We start from the raw sequence: 23410 nt of genomic DNA, 5'->3' as shown, positions 1-23410 counted from the left end.
CAGTCTAGCTCTTATGGTTAAATAGTTATGAACATTTGTTTTCTGTATGGTATTACAAATGGATCATCTGAAAAAGAGCTCAGGCTGTACTGTTGGTCCTATGATGGAAGTAAGCAGTCAGCATTTTCTGAGCTACTCCAGAGTGAATAAGTTAATAACCCTCCTGCCAGTTAAAAAATATATATGAAGGGATCTCTAGTGTGTTCCCCAACATATACAGACCAGGCTACCACCCACTGCCACTAGATGTAAAATCCTCTGTCCTCTTGTTGTAAAAACACAGAAAAGAGCTTGCTACAGTGTAAAAATACACTAATTTATCTGACAGCTAACTAGAAAACAGACAATGAGAGGCAACATGCACATTTTTTTCAAAATAAGCATAAGAAAATGCAAATAAGTAAATATATCAACGGCAGTGTGGAAAGGGAGGAGCTTATAATACAGTAAGTGTGGGCAGCTTAAAATCACCAAGTTTAAAAAGTAATGAAGTACAACAGGATTTTATGCAAGTTTAAAAGGTAAAGTGGGTGGGAAAAATAACCAGCAGGGATTCACCAACAGTGCCTGTAACCTTTGCAGACCTTAAGTCTTATCAGAAAAGACAAGGCCACAGGTATAGTATTTAAGCATCACTCATGAAACAAATTAACCAATGAAAAAAGTATATGAAATATGCAGCCTGGGTAATTTAAGTGTCTATATGCCACAAAGAACAAAAACATCAGGTCAAGCAAATTTCTCAAAAAAAAAAAAAAAAATGGAATTGGTAAAATAGAAAGCAGCTCTATCAGTTAAACCAACTCACAGACAAAAAAAGAGATTACTTTCCTCACCAGCAAGGAGTGACCAACAGTGCTTGTTAGTTTTTGCAGGCCTTGAGTCTTACGAAAAGACAAGGTCACGGATATACTGAGTGGACTTAAGTATCACTCAAGAAACAAATTAGCCAATGAAAAACAGCATGTGAAATGTGCAGTCTGTGTAATTTAAGTGTATATTTGCCACATAGAACAAAAACACTAGGCCAAGCAGATTTCTCAAAGCAGAAAATAAAATGAAACAGAAGCAGCTCTATCAGTTTAAGCAACTCACAGACAAAAAACAGATTACCTTCCTCAACAGAAGGGAGTCACCAGTTCCGAATTCTTGACCCTCAAACAATGACAATGATGAGCTGAAGCCCTATGAAAACAGCCTTGAAATAAGGAGTTCAAAAGCCAACCCAGCTGAGCAGGGCTGGGTTTAGGTAATTTGGCACGCAAGGCAAAAAGGCTATATATGCATCACCGAACACACCTAACATCTAGGCCCACTGACACTCCAGATTACTTTTTTTTCCTCCTCCGTGTGTGTCTTACTCTGTTTTTTTCCTGCAGTTATTCATTCCTTCACTCATTTATCCAGCATGTTCAATCTAAGCAAGACTGCAAACTAAAAACTGTGGAGGACACAAGTGCATTAAGCCAGGGATCTGGAGCCAGGGGCCAGAAGCCAGAAGGGTTCTAGATGCTCTGAAGTGTATTTTAGAGATTTTTGAAGAACCTTTGTCAGCCAGTGAGAACAACTATGATTAAAGGAAGACATTTTGTCTTACTCTTTCACTTTGCTTTTTCCTGCTCTTTTCAGTATCCTAACTGACCAAGACTACAATGTAATAACTGCAGTGGAAATAATTGTATTAAGCTGGCGGTCGGGGAGCTGCTAGGAAACCAGAAACCATGTGATTACAGACTTTCTGTGGTGCATTTTAGGGCTTTCCCCCCCAACCTTTTGAAACAATGATGGCCTGAATAAAACCATGCTTGTGGAAAAGAAATTCAATGCTACTTTCTATTTCAAGGAAGAAGTAAACTGTGTCCAACTTTTAAGGCTCGAAGCTAACAAAACTCCAAGTCACAATAAAGCGAGAAGACAATGCTTGCAAGGATACATACATCATATCTGGTAAAAACTCTGTACCCATGAACTACCACATAGGCAGTAGTCTACTTAACATCGAAAGTATGACAAGAGACCTTGGGACACAGGTGGACAGTAGTCTCTCCTTTAATAATCACATCGCCACAGTAGCCAGGAAATATTTCTACGTGGCACACCTCATCACAAAATGTTTCTCACCCAGGAAAAAAGAGGTCATTGTTCCCCTCTACTCATCACTCATTAGACCCATTTTAGAGTACAACGCCCCTTTTGGTATGCGCCTCACAAGACATCTACAACAACTGGAAAGGTCGCAGAAATACCTCACAAAGAGGATTACTGGCCTCAAACAGATGCCCTACGCAGATGGTCTCAAAATACTCCAGCTTTACTCCATTGCATATCGCTTACTCAGAGGCGATCTCTGCCTAACATACAAAGCTATGTCAAACCCAGAGGTGTTGGACATGCTCCACTTAAAGAAATCCCAATCCCTCTGAACTACACCCTCTAGGGATCTAAACCTTGTCACTACAATAAACAGAACATGCTGGAGGGATAGATTCCTGTCCCAGAGACTTCCCATACTCTGGAACAAACTACCTATCTATATCAAACAAAGCTCCTCATTAGCACTCTTCAAGAAAAATCTTGATGACTGGATGGGAAATAGGAAATTCACCCCGGGAATCACTTCTGTGGCTCTGCTCAACAGGGGCACAGGAAAATAATTTTCTTGTGTGGCGAAAACCAGGGTACCTTTTTGGCTAGGCTTACATAGGCCCTAGGGCCAATAGCCTAGTACCTACCTATGAACAGCACCTTCACCCTAGCTTCACACCTCAAAATAGGTAGTCAATTTTTGTATCCCCCTCTGGTGTTAATCTGGAATTAAAATTATGGCACAAATACCCACAGTCATATTTTAAAGTTGATACTGCTTTACTTGTATATAAAGCATAACTCTTCACTGTCTACCTCCCACCTTCCGATGTCATTCTGATACAAAACAGAAAAAAATAAATAAATAGAACGTAATATATTTGCTGTCACACATATATAAAACAGCATGCTTATTTACTCTCCCCCAAAAGACAGCCACTTGTATATGCATCAAATGCTTGATTGTGAGGAAAATGGAGAAACAATTATTTCAATAATGTTTCCAACTTGTTACTTCTAGAGACAGTACAGAGCTCCCTTACAGTTTATAGTGACCACCATGCACCCATATGAAGTTAAGTTAAATAAATAATGACCATTCTGTCCCCAGTCCAACACAAGATATGACATCTGTGGTTTGGGAGGAATGTTAAAGAAATAAAGGCATCATTCCCTACCCCCACACAAGTACAGCAACCCTCTCTGTACACCTACGAGCAACGCTGATTTAGATTAGGTGGGGTTCATGGCAGAGGTGAAGACTAAGCCGTTGTCAAAATCTACTTCTACAGCTTTAGTTTGTGGGGGCCACCATCTTCAGTAAATTCTGAATGTCTGGATATTCGGTGAAGCATTTATCCCTTATTTTTTTAAAGATGAGGATGCAAATTAATTTCATCCAGGCAACTCCCACCAAGCAGTCATAGCCACTTTGTACAATTTGGACATCTGACTGTGATAAAAGAGAATAACCCTCTAACTTATTTCATCTTTGCTACAAGCAAACAGTCGCAACACAAACTATTGCATGTTGCTTCACACAATCACATTAATCCAGCAAAGAAAAAATAATAAGCAAACAGCAGCAGGCAACTACTCATTTTCCTCCACAGAAGATAGTCACAGCAGTTATGCCTAATCTGTCTGTGCAGTAACCAGTTTAGTAGTCCATCTTACTTCTCACAAATGCACACTAGCCCTACACAGTCAGATAGTGTCTGTTTAAAATGATCAAATGACAAGTGGGTCAGTTAATTCTGCACAGTCATCTCTACCTCAACTAAGCAGTTATAGCCACAATATCCTATGGCTATACAATATTGCTTCACCTCCACAACATATCTCTCAACCTACAGACATTGACAATAGTAACAAAGGCCACTGGAATGTAGGTATATCTAGCTAAAAATCTGGAGATCTAATTAACATTAAATTTAAATACTAAATAGCACATAACTTTTCCAGCTTCAAATAGGAATGTGGGATACTACTCGTGTTCAAAAGAATGCGACAAAAATGACAGAAAAGATAAGCACAGTATCAGTGAGGCAGTGTAAAATCAATAGACTTTAGAGAACCATACTGCAAAATTCTTTCACACAAGGTCATCTATTTTTGTTTCAGAAAATAGACTAGTACATTGGTCCTATAGTCTACCTTCAAAATAGGACATCCTGATATCAGGCCTAAAAACATGAACATCACACACACACACACACACACACACACACACACACACACACACACACACACACACACACACACACACACACACAATGAAATTTTGTCAAAATAACTGGTTGATCACTACCAAAGTTATTGCAAAAAGCAGTAATAACATGCTCCACTATTTACACAAGCTGGAACACAGACTAAAGTATTCCAATCAAGTTGCTTCACACAAATTAAAATGCCAGATAAATATTGTCAAAACACATATGGTGAATTATTGCCAGTGTAAAAAACACAGTTAATAGCACTTATCTCAAAGCAACATTCCTCTTATCAACTATCAGCACAAACCACAATGCCAGAAAAATGTTGCCAAAAAATATCTGGTTAATCATTGCCAGCGTTAGGTCACAAAACAGTAATAACACTCACCTCGCTATTCCTCAAGCTCAACATGTCACTGATTTTGTCCCGATTACCAATATAAATTTTAAAATTAGAAAAAAAAAACCCTCCCTTCAACTGTCTTTGTGCCTAGATTTGAAAGTTGCAAGGTCTGTACACACGTGACCTTGCAATGTTAACGTGATGTGAATGTCAAGTTAACTGAACTAGAGCACCCCTCTCCCCCACGCCTGTTGTGCTTCAGGTGCATTATTTATTTTTTAAGTAGGTGCATTTTATTTTTTAGAGAAAAAAAATATTACTTTAAAAAATAAATAAATGGGGTAAAGGCACTCTTAGAATCACTGCACCCTATATGACTCCCTATATCAACTATGCGTAAGGCTGCATCCCTGCAGCCGAGATCAGCAACAACTCCAACAGTGTCTGGGTGAAGGCTGAGAGAATGGCAGACACCAAAATCCAGGGCCATGCAGTCTCCCTATTGCTGACAGCAACAGAACCAGAGCTACCACTATCAATGACACTGGCCACAAACAAGGTATTCAGTCCATAGTCTTTGGCACCAGGCTCAGATCACATCCAATGGTAGCAGATCTACCAAAGTTGATGCCTGTACATTCATAACTGAGCCTTCAGAACCACTGCCGAGATGGACATTAGTAAAGAAACTTAATATGAGAAAGTGAAAGGAGGGGCAGTGATGGAGCTTTTCTTACCCCCATCACACCTATGAGGGTAAAAGCAAAACCTTCTTGCTCCACCTTCAGGAAAGCCCTGATCAATTTCCTTTAATGTGTGTTCACTGTGACAAAGAGGCTCCAGCAAAATTTTATGGAACAGATAAATGGTAATATGGAATACAGAATTATTTGAACTTTGAATCGGATATGGAAGATATACTGTTTTCTCTGACTAGCTTAGGGGAAGAAAACTCAACAAGAATGACAAGCAACTCACCAATTGATCAAAAAAGAGCAGAAAGAAGGTTAAACTGAAATGTAAAAAGAATGATGCATAAATTAACATTTGTTTTCAAAAAGTAGCAACTTTAACAATGAAGCAGCCTAGAACTGATTTATCCCACATGCAAACTTGATGAGTGGCAAAACATATGAGGACAGGAGACAGTTTTACAGAGAATTATGGCTAAAGTGAGGGATAGTAGCCTGAAAAAGTTTAGATGCCCAGCTGACAGCCTACAATTTCAATCCATCTGGTAGTACCAGATCTCATACTGGAGTATTATCAAGGAATGCTAGGGCTGCTGGAGAAATCTTAGGTAACTGGTACATGCCCTTTGTACGGCCAATGATTATACATTATGAATTACTAGAAAGACATGAGAATTTTGGGAATATTACAACGGAATTTGCAGTACTAGTAACTGTGGGCATGATTTAAAGATTAAACTTTAACACTAAAACAACACAAAAAACACTACATACAATGTCAACCCATCTATAAACACTCAAGGTAAAATTGTCATCAGAACACATCAGAAATACATAATGCAACTCTAAACCAGGTAGATAACATGATAGTGCTATTACACTGCATTAAATAACAAAAATATCATTCTTATTCCAGTAATGTAGACTTTACTTGTTCAAGTTTTTTTGTGTTACATTTTGGTGTATTACTAGTACCACAAAAGTTATAATGGATAACTTACCTTGCAGCTGCTGTCGTTATAGCAGTACCATTTATTATTTGGGTTTTTGGCATAAGTTACGTAGTGACCCCCTCCCAATATTCCTGAATGGCACTGAAACGAAAGAAAAATTAAAACATCTGAATATCTTTCTGCACTAATATATGTAATGACTCGAGACAGTAAATGTGACTATAGAGGACAGAAAAATGTTTAATTCCCAATAAGTTCACACCATGGAATTGGTCACTTCATTTATAACAAATGCACATATTATCACAAACATTATATTTGCTATATTATGTTAAAATAATGAGAGCATATTTTGGAAAATAGTGACAAACAAAAACTGAACATTTACTGTTTTTATATATAACTTGTTGCATTGGGAAGCAATAGCCAGGGAATTGTTATGGCTAGGCTTGTATAGGCCCTAGGGCCTAGAGCCTAGTACCAACCTATGAACCTATATACAAGGGAGAGAGAGAGAGAGAGACAGAGTAGGGCATACGTATTGTGTGTGCCTATATATATATATATATATATATATATATATATATATATATATTTTACATTTGTTGACCGGTCTAGTCTAGCTGGATACATGTCCATTTTCAGTAGAGGCCCTGGGAGAAAAGCTCCAAGAAATCATACAAAGTTAATAGAAGGTTAATATAGAAATTATGACAGATATTATAAGAAACAGCAATTGTTACATAAAGGCAATTTTTTTTCACACAAGTAGTACAAATTAGAATACTCATAGTGATTTTATGAGAAGGTGCAATATACATATATACAGATATGTTGTATACAATAATATTATTTATTGATACATAAAGGGAAGACAATAAAGGATGTAGGGTGAGATTTAGTGACTAGGAAAAGAATTAGTCAGGGTTAGTACAGGAGCATAACCAGTGTTTATTGAGATACAGTTTTAGATTCCTTTTAAAAAGTGAGAGAGAAGTCTGAGATGTGATTTCAGAGGGTAGTTTATTCCATATTTTTCCAACAGAGTTAGAGAACATATATATATATATATATATATATATATATATATATATAAATATACACACACACAGACACAGATGTACATGCACTCACATGTGTGTATTCATACATATATAAACATATGTAAATGTAAATGTATATATATATATATATATATATATATATATATATATATATATATATACACACACACACACACACACACACATATATCAGTGACGTTATCTGACTTGTTGCATTGGGATGTACGTAGGTGATATGAAGTCCTGGTCCCAGGTAGTTATTTTCTGTTTCTGGCTTTCAGAGCTAAACAGCTGTAGTGCATCCAAATTAATACTCTAGACCCAGCTGCTTACTTCAAAAAAATCTTTATTTTCAAACAGATGAGCACTTTTGTCTTGCAGTGACTTTCTTCATATCTATTAACATTTCAGATGCACAACACACAATCAGAGCCGGTTCATGGTCAAATGGGGTCCTAGGCAGGGTAATAAATCAGGCCCCCCCCCACCCTCCCCACAGCTATTGCGGTTCCCATTACTTGGCTATTTCTCACCTGTTACCATAAACACTGTTCACACCTGTCAGTGTGATACTATTTTCTTCTTTACTTCTACAATGATTACAGATATTTGGATTTCATTTAAAACTTTTATTTCAAATTTTATAGCACAAACACTGAAGACATTTACTAAACAAAACAATAAAGTCTCACAATGAAAACAGACTTGGCATGAAGAGTAAACTTCTCTGCCCTTGAAACTCACATTCACTGAAATGGCATTGAAACCCACATTTAAAGAAAATGCATCTGGCCAGTGGCGGATTAAGTATACCTTTGGGCTGTTTTCAAACCACAGGCCCCTTGTATATTTTTTAGGTCACACATATATACGTCTTCTTTGATTCACCTTCCTGATTGTATTAAATTATATTCCTTGTACAATACAGTACTACTTCTTACAGTGTGTTTTAAGTTTGTAATTCTGAACATTTTTTCATTAAGCAATGAAACAAAATGTATGAAGCAATAATGACAAATTAAGTAATGAAACAAAACGTATGAACCAATAATGACAAAACTACCCATTTCAAAACATTTCAACCATAAAAGGCGACTCAGACATCTGTCATTATAATCAACCAATATCAGTCAATATGTACAATCCCTGCAGAAGTAAAAGTCATCTGAATAATTCCACATTAAAAAGATTTTTAACTAATGAAGAGGTTGCTGCTGGCAAACAACTTTACATTTCAGTGTTTCATCTAAAAATTCAGTGTCTGTTGCCCTTGAAGAATATATTACCTATGTTACATTAAAAAAATGGCAAGCTGTTAATATTGCAATAGGGAATGACTTGCAAACTGACAACAGGTTCAAAAATCCTTTTGGCAGAAGCCACCAGAAATTTCAGCGACCAAATGCACGCAGCCAGACACGCATATAAATGAGTCTGTGTCAGTTTTTAACCTTTCTGATTATACACTGAATGAATATGAATTATCTGTGCTTAGCCATGGCCTTACTTTTGTTCCACAAGGAAATATAGATCTTGCTCGCACTTTATCAGAAATAAAATATTTTATATAGGAAACTTAAATCTAAAACTGACATTGGGCACAGAAATGGAAACTTTTATACCTGAACATATGAGAAGTAGCAGCTTTATTCTACAAACTATCATCATTATTTAGACATTTGAGAAGTTGGTTGAAAAGGATATTTATGATTTATATAAGGAAAATAAATTTGGCAACTGTTCTTTTTACAATTTAACCACTGAACAAAGGAACGCTATAAAGTCCCTGCAACAAAATGATTCCATTGTAATTAAAGGAGCAGACAAAGGAGAAGGGGGCTGTCGTATTAAACACTACAAACTACCTTAAAAGGATGCAAGAACTCCTAAACACTGAAGAATACATAAAAATCACTAGAAATGAATATTTAAATATTGTTACAAAAATAAATGATGCCATAAAAATCTTTATATAACCAGAAGCGCTTTGATGATAAATTGTTGAAATACCTGTTAGTAACTGTACCAAGAACACCTTTTATTTCTGGCATCCTCAAGCTACATAAGTCCCTTGTGAATCCTCCTTTACACCCTACTGTTTCAGCCTGTGGATGGGCAACTGAAGCAATTTCTAAACTTTTTCAATAATCAACTGAAAACAAATCTGTATAAAACTGAAACAATTATAAAAGACTCAAGTGAGTTCTTAAATCAGTTATTCAAATGGACAAATGATAAAATACTTAATAAGCATCTACTCATAATACTTGACTTTGATGCTTTATTTACTAAGATACTGCATGACATTAGAATACAATCAATTGAGAAATATTTGCATAAATTTACAAACAAACCCATACACATTTACTCTGTGAATTGTTGGATATTGTTCTGTGAAATAATGTATTCTTCTTTCAAACAGAACTATATAAGCAACAAAACATTGTAGCCATGTGTACACCCACAGCTAATACTTATGCAAACATATCTACTGTGAGTACCCATAAAATACATACACCGTAGTGTACCTGCTTATATTTTATATATAACTAGTTAATAATTAATAAATAATGAACTCATACTTCAGGATAAATGCAGACCAAAAACTAATGTTGTGTCTTTCGGCTTTTCCCGGTTAGGGGTTGCCACAGCGGAACTCTGGTCTGTTAATGATTGGCAGTAGATTTTTACGTGCCGAGTTGCTGGCCCTAACGCACAACCATCAACGAAGGTATGCCCATTCACGCATGTCTCCACACAGAAGACGCTCCAGTTGAGAATCGAACAGGACAACGTCTTACTGTGAGGCGACAACGCTACCGCAGCACCACCACCGCAGTTATATGCAGACCAAAAACTAATAAATTATTAAAATTAATAAAAACTTTTATGGATACTCTCAGTAGATATGCAATTTTGACACATGAATTTTTGGATTAACTTGTTGACCAATGGAGTGGAGCTCACTACTATATTAAGTGTAAAAGTTATTATGGCAGACGATTCTGATGAAGTCTCCTGAATGGAGATGAAAGCACTTAATCTGTCTTGCTTTATTTTAATACATGCTGAATAAACCCGTTTTTAGTGGAACTTGTCTCACTGACATTATTTGAAGTGGAATTTACAGTGATATTTGCTTCTGAATAGAAGATTGCAATGGAGGACAGCTTTTATTGATACCTGGAGCAGCGTTTGGTATTTTTATTTGTTTGGTGTCTTGTGCTTGTGTGGATTACCATTCTCTGACACCACTCAATTTTTACGTTTTAAAAGAGAATGTTCAAAAACTGAGATCAATTTCTTAGACAATACGTTAAAGATAGACACAGACACACTGAAACCTTTCTCTATAAAAAGCAGTAAAAATAAATACATACTTACATCATACAGGTATGCATCCCCCATACACGTTTAGAAACATTGTGAAAAAACAAATGTTAAGAGCTGCAAAACTTAATACTAATGACTCTCTATTTATGAACAATTAGAGACAACAGGTTACAATAATCAAGTCACTTCTGTCAAACAAGAGATCATAGCGACTAGAATCAATATTGTCAAACCACTGTTTTCTAACCATAAACATGTTCGTAGAACTTTGATAGTGTAGTAGCTGGAGCCTGCTTTAAACAGAGTAGAGACGACATGCTATACATCTGTGACAGAAGAGGAATAAATGTCAAGCCTGTGAACTGTTAGCCCATACACAGAAGCATTTCCAGTTACTCTTGTAGATTTGTTTGAGTGGACTGCTTCTAGGAAGCTGGCAAAATACAGACAGCACCTCCCACGAAGGAAGCACGTCTGGCCATCAGGGGAATTGGAGAAACCATGCAGTTAGTTTGAGATTGAGGGTGATGTAGCTTCTGCACTTGGTGTTGGAAGGAGAGGCAAACAAGTTGCAGGAAAGCTGGCCCCAGCGACTGAAAATTTCCTGAGACACTCACAGATTAAGGGACCAGATGCTTGACAGACTTAAGTATGAAACTCGCTTAGAAGCTACTAAGAAATGTAAACTGCAGAGAGATCTTAATGCATTTTTTCCTGCCCTAAGGAACATATTAATACTAAGAAAAATCCAGTGTTACACTCACTAATCCAGTCAACTAAAGGCTCTGTGTATGCACTAGACAAAATTACTTCTGATGAACATAATAGTCCAAATAATATGACTGAACAAGAACAGTGTGATATCAGTGGAGTTACTTCCATGCATGCTAACAGAGTTTCTGCAACTCCAACTCCAGCTCCCACCTCCCCCATTACAGAACCCACACATTACTGATGCATTAACAAATAATGTCACCTTCCAACAAGCTGAAGATTTTTGCCAACTTCAGATTCGTCTAAATTTTCCAGAAGTGATAGAAGTGTGTCCACGAGATCTGTCCAGGGGCAGAAGAACAGAAAAAGAACAAAGGCAAGGAAGATGGGGAAGCACAGACATGGAGCCGATCCAAATACAAAAGGACTTAACTAAGACTGTAATAAACATGTCTAGTTTTAAACTCAACTAAAAATTATATCTCATTGTTATAAAAAGGGCTAAAATTGATTCCATCTATGAGTGACACAGTTGTTGAAGCATTAACAGACAAAGTTATTTATAAGAAATTTAAGCCTGAAGTATACATTCAGGGATAGTGTGCATCACTCTGCTCAGGTATATAGAAAACCAAGCACTTTTATACCTGTAAATTGTCCAATAGTTGCTGCATTTAACAATGTTTGTGAACAAGAAATTCATGAACTTTATGCTTAGAAAGAAGCTAAAAAGTGGTATCATTTAATGTGCTGAGTATGAAGCTCTCCTGAAACTGCAGCATAACAGTATTGTTATAAAGGAAACAGATATAGGAGGAGCAATAGTAATATTTGATAGGAAAGACTATGAGGCACTGATGGCTGAATTTCTAAATGATGAATCTGTTTTTACCAAAATTATCAGTACTGAGATTGCTAAGTATATTAGTAAAGTTAATATGCTTATTTATGAATTACAGCTTAACAATGATACAAGTGTTGAGTTGTTAAACTTTTTTAATACTCCATCTCCAGTTATACCAATGCTACATGGCCTACCTAAGTTACACAAAAATAGGTACAAGCCACCTATGAGGCCTATAGTATCTGGAGGTGGATGGCTCACTGAACCTATATCTGCATACTTGCAATCTGTACTTGGTAAGTTATTAGTGAATATTGGAAGTTATATTAGAAATACAGGTTCATAGGTGTGTACTAGGCTAATGGCCCTGGAGCCTTTACAGACCTAGCCCATAGGATTACCCTGGCATTGTGCCACCCGACCTTAGTTCCCAGTGCCTCTGTCGAGCAGAGTCACTGGAGTGATCCCCGGGGTGAATTTTCTATTTCCCATCCGCTAATCAAGATTTCTCTTGAAGACGGCTAGTGAGATGCTCTATTTGACATGTATGGAAAATCTATAACGTAACATGGGCAGTCTCTGGGTTATGAACCTGTCCCCTCCACGTTCTGTTGATTGTGGTAATGAGGGTAAAGGCTCTGGAGCGTGTGGTACTGAGGGATTGGGATTTCTTTAGATGTAGCATTTCTAACAGAGCTGGGTCAGACATGGCTTTGTAAGTCATATAAAGGATTGGTTGACAGTTCAACATAGAGTGAGGAAGAAAAGTACAAGAATAGGGGGCACTTATCCATGTGGTATGTGTATGCAATGTTCATCTATGTTTAATTCACATAACATTTACATTGAAGCAAGAGATAGAGAAGTTGTTGGTAAGGTACATAATAATTGTAATTCTTTTGGAGTAGTATACATTGTGGTTTGCCAAATTTGTTCGGCTTTCTATATTGGAAAGACCGAAAGGAAAATAAGAAGAAGGATATACGAACATTTAAACGATATTAAAAATAAGAAAGAATTCAATGCACTATATAAACACATTAACACCTGTCCCCTAGCAAAGTATAAATTTTTCATATTAGAAGAAATTCAGAAGGACGAGAGAGGAGGCCTATGGGAGACACAGATCGAATACCGGGAATTATACTGGCAGATTGTTCTCGAAGCCAATAAATTCCCAGGTTTGAACGATTATATTTCACTTGCCCCAGTTTTGAAATTAAGGGCAGCTAAATTGTAACCAGACCAGTATTGCGTTCACATGTGCATACATATATTTATACGTATATTTATTTATTTTATTTATTTATCTGATTGCACATTTATATATATATATATATATATATATATATATATATATATATATATTTTATACAATAATTACATTTTAAACAAGTTTTAAATATTCAAATATTGAATATATTTATATAATACAATATTTATATAATACAACATTTTTATGGTTACACTATTTATTATTTTATATATATATATATATATATATATAATTTTATGTATATTACAGAAATATACACATTTATTTATGTATAAATATCTTTTGGGTTTAATATTCAATTTAACAAATATGTATTTGGGTATTTTTAGGTGTGATTCATATTCATTATGTTATATGTTTTGATTTCACGTTTGATTCATGTTTTCTGTTTTTGGGCTAAAAAGATATTATATACCACTTTTGACCACTAGATGGGAGTATTAGTCCATTGATGAATTGATTTGTGGTTTAACGCTGTTTTTAAAAATTATGAATTTTATACATGAATATTTTGTATACAAAAAGTTTTCAAAAAATCATTTAATGCTTTTAGTACCCAAAATATTGCACAAACAATATATGTATTTGCAAATTAGTGATGTATTTTAATTTGTTTGGATGAGAGTTTTTTTATATACATATTCATGAGGATTGTTTTCAACGGGTTTTATTGGGTGATTTAAAATTTGTCAGCATATAAAAGTGTGTTAATTTAATTGTGTCTTGTCTGATGAAGTCTTACAGTTTGACGAAAAACGTGGTGTATTGTCTAACGTTTAACCTTGGAATAAATTACTCAAATTTCTCGGCTGTCCGGTGCGTTTGTCCTCTTCACAGTGTTCTTTTTGTTTAATGATGGCGCCTACCTATTAATGAGAGCTGGCTTCTGCTGGAATATGATTTGCAATCAAAAAGTGGTTGGCTGAAATACCTCACTCCAACACTTTCTTCACTTCCCAACAAAAGGGATAATAATGCGGTCTCCCTTGCTTCTTGATATACTAAACCACTGCCAGATTTGTGAGTGTGGATGGTTGCTGTGTCCTAGGGTAGGAAGCCATGAAAGGTTTGGGATGTGAAAAAGACTGCCTGATTTCCAAAGCATTACTGTGCAAACTGACCTTTGAATGAGAATATAAACCTTGGAAAGTCTGTTCTGACACTGTCACCCTACAGCAGAAGTGTCCATGGTAACTGCCTTCAGGAGTAGGGGCTTTAGATAAGTTAAATATAAACATGTTTGGATTGAGCAGTCTCTATCTTGGATGTGATTTGCAGGTTTTGGATACCTTTATTTGTTAAAACATGGGAACTGAAACTTGGGACCACTTCACTCTTAACATTCACTGACATACTCTCATGTAAAATATTGTGAATGGTATCACAGGAACAGCCACTGCCATAAACCCCAAAGCCCTTAGATGGAGACAGGCTATAACAAATTGCAAATGAACAATTTAAGAGACTAGGTTCTGAAGATGCAAGAACCTGTACATGGGTATGCTAGTCATGCAAGAAACTGCATCTAGAATGCATCCTACAAATGTGAGCAGCTGAGATGGTTTCAGCCACATCTTTGCTACATTCACTGTGTCAGAGAGACCTTTACTCAAAGATGGCTAGGTAAGAGCTTTGCAAACTATAGTTCACTGCAGCTAAAGACATACATTTGGTGGGCACCATGGAGGCTGGAGTGAGAACAAACGGAAGAGTCCTGAATTGGTAATGTCTGACTCAGAGGTGCACACATCTCCGATTCCTTCGTTACCTTATAGTGGATTTGTGTCTTAAATATCAAAAAATCACATCTAGTCTCCTAATGGGAGAGACAGAAGGACAGGCTACAGTGTGACTATCTTAAAAAGTGTCTTTTGGAATAAATCTGTTTGGGCTGCTAGGATGAGTCTGCGGTGTTTTGTTTTCTTTGGTAACAAAAATAACCTGGAGCAGTAACATAACCCTTTCTGGTTTGGTGGGACATCTTGGATGATTCTTCTGACTACATGATTTAAGAACTATTTTCTTGCTAAACATTTTTGATGGGATGGGATATCAGACAAAGATAGAGAGTAGTGCTGGGGAAGGGTATGAAAGGGCAAGGTAAATCCTCTTCCTCTGGATATTACTTATTTACCCATTTGCCCTGGTGATGATCACCCATGCAGGCAGTGGAGAGAAAGGAGACCCTTGAATGTCTCCAGAGAGGGACAGTTGGACAAGGCCTCATGGATTTTGTTGCTGCCCTCCAAAAGGAGAACTAATCTTCCCTGCTGAAGCTGGTAACTGCTACCACTGGGTAGATGACCATTCTGAAATGTAACAAGTTCCTTCCAGACCTCTGATTATGCTGCTGCTGGCCACATCTAAAAAAAAAAGTTGATGATGGCTCAACTACTTCCTTGAAACTGTGTGCTGGAAAAAAATTCACCAGTAACTGTTAGGGTTTTCCATCCTTTTCTATATTCTGCAGCTGTGTTTTTTTATGTTAGGTCCAAAAAAGTACAGATTCAGCAAAGGAAGAATTTAAAAATTTCACCTTGGTGTTGACAGCAAAAGCTGTTAACTGGAGCCTGATGCTTGGGCTTAGCTGGTAACAGAGATGTAAACCAGCCTCAGCTTAACATTTGAAATTAAATCTGTATCTGTCAACTGAAACTGTAACTTCTGTTAGAACTGTCTGTCGGGCAAATAGTACAATAATTGTTGCATCTCATCAGTCAGTTCTTGCTGGAAACTGATCATGTGGGACATGTAGTGCGATCTCGGAGTTGGTATATTCACATAACAGGGGGTGTGGGGTGTGCAGGGGGGCTTGTCTCCCTGCAAAAACATCCAGGATTTTTTGTTTTGTTTTACTTTTTTTTTCAGGTGTTCGAACTTTTGAAATGTCGAACATATGGTCATGGCCATATAAAAGTCGATGTTTTAAAAGTTCGATCATCTGTAGTAGACCCTTTTTAAAACCTTTAGTTTTGTTCAGATAACTTAATTGTCTCTGGACATCCAGGGTATGAAGAAATCTTTCTTTTCTGTTTTTGGGTAAGGATAGAACACAGGGAGATGAATAGTCTGGTTAAGGGTAAATTATGAAACAACCGTAGGCATAAAGGAAGAGTTAGTTCTATGACTCATGCTATCCTTATGGAAAATCAAAAAAGGCTGAATACACATAAAAGCCTATAATTCAGATATCCTGGATTTACAAGGACTTCATTGGCGCAGCAACTGAGTTCATTCTCTACAAAGATTTGTGAGGCATAGTCCAATCCTTCCTGATCAGATTCAGAAAGAATGTCCTCTTCAGAGGAAGAATGATCTCTCTTCTTCACCACTGGAGTAGAAGAAGAAGGTGGAAAGGATAACTGAAGGGATTAGACTGAAGTGGAAGAAGAAGAGGCTGAAAAGAATGGCTGAAGGGAGCAGACAGCTTTAAATAAGCCCAGCACAAATTTAAACCAATCCTCCTAAGACCCTATGTGACGTCCGCTCCCTGTCCCAGCAATCAAGGAGCCTCAATCCTCACCACTAACACCAGAGAGGGTGTCTCATATAAGAGGAAAGGATAACAAATACACACAGTAAAGTACAATTTCCCTTAAGTGCACACAGAGATCACAGTCAGTCTGGGGCGGGTTGCTCCCTTGCTCCCCAGGGTCCCCAATAAGACTCCCCACTGGCACAGCTATAGGGTCCAGATCTCAGCCTACCTGGCAAGCTAACCTCCAGTACCCTCTCTGTCCAACCAGTGCTTCGTGTCCCATGCCTAAGTAGCTGACACACACACACACACACACACACACACACACACACACACACACACACACACACACACACACTTTGAGATAAGTATTTATACAACTTCTCAGACACTCCTGGGAAAGGCTGACACAGATTCTCCAGCTGTGCCCCTTTACTCAGACTATACGGTAGTAATTACTGCCACCACCAGCTAATAATTATCAGCTACCCAAAGGCTCTTAAAGGGTGTCCAATTATTACTGTGCAATATTATTATCCAGTTGGTAAGTGTGACTAATCAGTCTTGAGGCTTATTAGAGTGGCTTAGTTCAGGATCACTTATAAGCATGCAATGTACTCTAGAGCTTACTACCTCTACACAAACCAGCCACAGTTAAGAGGTTTTAAAAATATTTAATAATAAATACTAAAAACACAAGACAATACTACTATACCACAGTGCTATTTCGGAGTTCAGAGATCATACAGAAACTTAAAATAAATCAGTAGTACAGTTCTGACATAACAGAAAAACACTTAGTCTAACCTTTATAGTCCTAGCTATTTCTACAAGAAAACACACTTCTAAGATAACTTACTTAAGAGAACAGGCAGTGTTGAGTTTGGATATCAAGACAAAAATGCTTAATAATCTCTGGTTCTCAATGTTTAAATTGAAACTGCAGTTCTGCTAAAATATTACATCATTTGTTTACACCCTTACTGGAGTTCCCAGGCTACACATTAACTGTATTTACATTATTTTACACATTGAGCAATATTCCACATGTAAATTCTGGTCATTAACTTTAGCCTTAAAACAATAGGCAGAATGCTTACTCCAGACTCATCGACTCTAAATTCTAACTTCAAAGGAATGGACATAAAGTAATTTTAATTTCAAAGGACCAAAAAGAAATGCTTGACTTAGTTTTCCTTACAGCAGATGGCAATGTTGCCACATTGTTGAAACGGCATTTCTTTACATTTAAGACACAAGCCTGTATTCTACATTTATATTTACAAATGCCAGAATTGTGTATGAAATTCTAGTTGACTAGGCTAGCAGCCTTCACCCCTTCTCTACCAGTCTTCACCCCCCCCCCCGGGAGAACTCAAGCTAGTTTTTCAAGTGACCCTTGTTAAACGCCGCTTGAGAGGGTTAGGTCTATCTGAGTGCACCTCACCCCATTCCCTGTCTTGAGAGCCCATCTGCATTGGCATTGCTAATCCCACTGCGGTGCTGCACTGACATATATGCTTGCAACCCCAGGCTCCATCTTAGCAACTTGACATTTTGCTGGCTGGCTCTGTTTAACCATATTAGGGGGTTATGATCTGTCATTACAGGGAATTTTCTTCCATACAGATAAGGCTGAAGTTTCTGCATTGCCCACACTATGGCTAGACATTCCATTTCTACAGCTGCATAGTATTCCTCCCTGGGTTGGAGCCTAAGACTGAGATAAACCACTGCATGCTCTTCCTTCTCTGAAGAAATCTGGCTAAGTACAGCCCCCATCCCATGGTTCGAAGCATCCACTTGCACAACAAATTTGTTGCTGTAATCTGGACTGGCTAACACAGGGGGGGTCCTCCCAAAGCTTCCTTAAGCTTCTGGAATGCCTGCTCACATGCTAGGGTCCACACTACCTTATCTGGCCTGTTCTTCCTGGTCAGTCTGTGAGGGGAGCAGCTATGGTACTATAACTTGGGATGAACTTTCTGTAGTACCCTGCTGTCCCTAAAAATGCCCTCACCTGCTTTTTAGTAACAGGTGCAGGCCATGGCTGAATAGCTTCCACTTTGCCCATCTGACATTTGCTCGGCTTAATGGTCAACCCTGCCCTATGTAGTCTGCCCAGCACCTCCTTGACATGCTGAAGGTGCTCTGGCCAGGAATGGCTGCAGATGGCAATATCATCAAGGTAAGCAAGGGCAAACCCTCCTGCTCCTGCTAGGATATTATCTACCAGCCTCTGGAAACTCGCTGGGGCATTTTTCATATCAAAGGGCATCTTTGTGAACTCATACAAGCCAAAAGGAGTCACAAAGGCTGACTTCTCTCTAGCACTGGGAGTAACCCTTGGTAAGATCAATGGTTGTAAGATACGCAGCCCTACCCAGCTGCTCTAGGGCCTCATCTGTCCTAGGCATGGTTTAAGCATCCGACTCTGTGTGACTATTTAATTTCCTGTAGTCCACACAGAGCCTGCTGCTGCCATCCTTCTTTGGCACCAGCATCACTGGGGAGGCCCAGGGACTGTTGGACTCTTGAATCACCCCTAGTTCCAACATCTCCTGTACTCCTCCCTCAGAGTCTGTCTGACTCTCTCAGGCACCCTATAAGGGGCCTGCCTAATAGGCCTTTGGGGTCCTGTATCTACCTGGTGCTGCACTGGGTGGGTGCACCCTGGTTTCTCAGTGAACATCTCTCCAAATTCCTGCAACACTGCTCGGACTTCTCAAACCTGGGTAGGAGATAGCTGCTGGGACATTGCTACCCCTTCCACTGAGGTGTCAGCCCAAGCCTCACTGAGGAGATCAGTCCCCAGCTCTCCCTCAGACTCCTCCTGCAATCCACTGCAAATGTTCAGCACAAGGGCCTCCCTATCATGGTAAGGTTTCATCATGTTAACATGGTACAATTAGTGCCCCTGCCATCTTTCTAGCAGTTCCACCATGTAGTTAACATCACTTACCTTTCTTACCACCTTGTAGGGTCCCTCCCAAGATGTTTGCAGCTTGTTGTGTCTGACAGGAATGAGAACCATTACCTGCTTCCCCACAGCATACTCTCTAGCTCGAGCATTCCTGTCATACCACACCTTTTTCTGTTGTTGGGCTTCTGCCAGGTTCTTCTGGGCCAAGAGCATGAGTTCCCTGAGCCTTGACCTGAGGTTTAGGACGTATGCCACAACAGACTCCTTGTGAGACTCTCACTCACATTCCCACTCTTCTCGAATTAAATCTAGAGGTCCTCTCACCCTATGCTCATACAGCAACTCAAAGGATGAAAAACCTGTGGATTCCTGGGGAACTTCTCTGTAAGCAAACAACAGATGGGGCAAATATTTGTCCTACTCCCTCTTAAACTGATCTGCAAATGCCCGTAGCATAGACTTGATTGTAGAGTTTAACCTCTCAACAAGACCATTAGTCTGGGGATGGTAGGGGGTGGTCTTCATATGATTCATCCCAGAGGACTTCCACAGACAAACCAGCAGTTCTGACATGAAATCGGCACCTCTGTCAGAAAGTATTTCTTTTGGGAAACCCACCCTGCTGAAAATCTCTAACAAAGCGTTTGCCACCTTTTCTGCCTCAATGAAGGACAAAGCCACTGCCCTCAGGGTATCGTGTAGCATAATCCAGTACCACTAGGATATACTTTTCCCTGTAGAACTTGGGGTACTCAGAGGGCCCACAATATCCATAGCTACCCACTAAAATGGCTCCTCAATCACAGGCAAAGGCATCAAAGGAGCTCTCATTTTGTCTCCTGCCTTGCCTACCTTTTGGCACTGCTCACAGGTCCTGCAGTACCCTGTTACATCTCTGGAAATTCCAGACCAATAGAAGTTTTGCATAATACGCCTCTTTGTACGTTTTATGCCCATATGACCTGCAAAGGGAATATCATGGGCTATGGCTAGAAGCACCAGATGGTAGGCTCTAGGCACTACCAACTGCTGTACTCTCTCACCTTTTAGCCTTCCCTCGGGGGTCCACTCTCTGTATAGTAACCTTTTGTTCCAGTATACAGATTTCCCCTTTCCTTGAGAATCAGGTACCTCCCTAGCTACCTGCCTCAGGCCTTGCAATGTAGGGTCTGAGAGTTGAGCCTGTCTCAACTCTTTCCTTGTAACCCTTCCCAGCTCCCCTTCCACAGGAAGTCTGGCATCCTCTGACAGTGGTGCCTCACTGTCAGCCTGGGTACTACTACTCACCTCTACCTTTGCAGTCATTCTGTCCAAGGGAACATCAGTACCTAAAACCAGCTGTGGCTCACCTTCAGGCTCCCTGCTACACAGTAGCTCCCTCCCTGAAGTAACCACCTCACCAGTCCTGGCTGCAAGTATGCAGTCTGTCTGGGACTTTAATTGTAGGTCAGTGGGAGTTGTATATATATTGGGATGTTCATGTAATAATGTATGGTACATAGGGCAGACTAAAAGAATGGTTCGAGTTCGTATACTTGAACATTTAAGGGACATAAAAAATAAAAGTGAATTCAGTCCTGTGGCTAAACATTTTTTGGATCATCATGGTGGTTGCTCTAATAGTCTAAGATTTTGTATCTTAGGAAAGCCATTTTACCTTGAAGGTGGAGAAATGTTCATTCAAAAATTATTAGAATTGGAAACAAAAATGATTCTCAAATATAACACTTTGAAACCTGGTGGATTAAATTTGGAATTAAGTATTTAAATGTTGTAATGAATTAATATTCATACTGTGTAGTGTCTTTAATATTGAGAAATATAGAATTGTTTATATAATTGTTTGGAGAAATCTATTTAGTAATTTATTTATTATTAATTTAAAATGATGGAAGCAGGATTTATTGCTGGTACTGACTATTTCTATCTTTAAATATCTTTAAATATTTTTATATATTTTTAAATGGATATCCTTAAGTGGAATTAAATGTTATTTTCACTTGGAAATCCTTAAAATTGTTACTTTTTATGTAACTGTGAATGTTCCTTTAAAAGCATGAATTCATTCAAATTGATTATCTCAGAAAGCTGTGTTAATTAATTAATTAATTAAACTATTAAGAAAATGTATATTTATACTGTGATAATATGTAGAGTTTCTGTGATCCTTTGAAGGCGAAAGGCCGAGGTACCAGATCCGGAATAAAGAGCTGGTTTTTGGACTTGGACTACGTTTGTGCTTTACCCCTTCCACAGGAAGTCTGGCATCCTCTGACACTGGTGCCTCACTGTCAGCCTGGGTACTACTACTCACCTCTACCTTTGCAGTCATTCTGTCCAAGGGAACATCAGTACCTGAAACCAGCTGTGGCTCACCTTCAGGCTCCCTGCTACACAGTAGCTCCCTCCCTGAAGTAACCACCTCACCAGTCCTGGCTGCAAGTATGCAGTCTGTCTAGGCTACCAGACCCACATGTTCATCTCCTAGCCTCACTACGTGTAACTGTATAAGTACATGGTACTGCGTCATCCAAACCCTTCCCTTTCAGGACATCTGCAGGATGGTAGTTTAGTATCCCTGTTGTCTCAAGACAACCTACTATTGGCATTTTGTCTTTCCCACTCACTGGCTCCCTCATGTTTGGTTCCCCACCTTGCCTCCATGGACACCTATATGCCACATGGCCCCCACTGGTTGTATTCAAAACATTTAACCCTAGCTCCTGGACGTGTACCTGGACTAGTGGCTTCCCCTGCTGCTGGCAGATTCTGTTGGGGCAGTCTGTGCTGCCCACCATGGGTTCCTTTAGACCCATGAGCAGTACTGGGGGTCCCCTTCTTTTGCAGGGCTGCCCTGCTGGCCAGGTATAGGTCTCCCGTCTTCCCCAACTCATCTGAAGTAGCACATTGTCTACCAGCTAACCAGATCCTCATGTCCTCAGGCAAAGTGCTAAGGGCTTGTTCCCTCACCAAAAGGTCTGCCAGCCCTTCAAAAGTGGTGACCTGACATCCACTCACCCAGCTATGAAAATAAGTGCTCAGTTCAGCAACATATTCACACACACTTTCATCTGCCTTGCATCTGTGCTCACAAAACATTTTCCTATACATTTCAGGTGTTAGCTTAAAACATTCTAAAAGACATTTCTTTACAGCAGTATAATCAAAACATGCAATGTCAGACATTTTAGCCAATGTATTTACAGCTTTACCATGGAGTAAGGGGGTCAGGAACTGTACCCAGAGCCTTTGGTCAACTCTATACTGTTTGCATACCCTCTCAAACATATGAATGAAACTATCAAAATTATCCCCCTCTCTAAATTGCGGAAGAAATTTACTGACCTGTTGTGCTTCTGGGGTCTGGTTACTCCCTTACCCATTACCTCCATGACTACGGCAAAGAGTCAGCATTTCCCTCTCATGCCTCCTCCGATGCTCCTTTTCTTCGGCTTTTATCTCCATGCCTGGCCTCCAACTCAAATCTCT

General features: G+C 38.8%; 1 protein-coding gene across 2 annotated transcripts in view; it reads right to left on the bottom strand.

The window, feature by feature from the left end:
• Nucleotides 1-23410, bottom strand: part of USP32 (ubiquitin specific peptidase 32) — a 3310274-nt gene that overhangs the window by 119462 nt on the left and 3167402 nt on the right. For both annotated transcript variants that reach the window (XM_044054559.1, XM_044054560.1), the window contains exon 33: nt 6338-6430. In XM_044054559.1, the coding sequence (XP_043910494.1) occupies nt 6338-6430 (93 nt within the window). The remainder of the gene's footprint in view (nt 1-6337; nt 6431-23410) is intronic.

This window comes from Protopterus annectens, chromosome 13.part0 (genome assembly GCF_019279795.1).
Source record: "Protopterus annectens isolate FY-2018-M chromosome 13.part0, PAN1.0, whole genome shotgun sequence".
Lineage (NCBI taxonomy): Eukaryota > Metazoa > Chordata > Ceratodontiformes > Protopteridae > Protopterus > Protopterus annectens.
The sequence above is the reverse complement of the archived record's forward strand: the minus strand, read 5'-3'. Positions and strand labels throughout refer to the sequence as shown.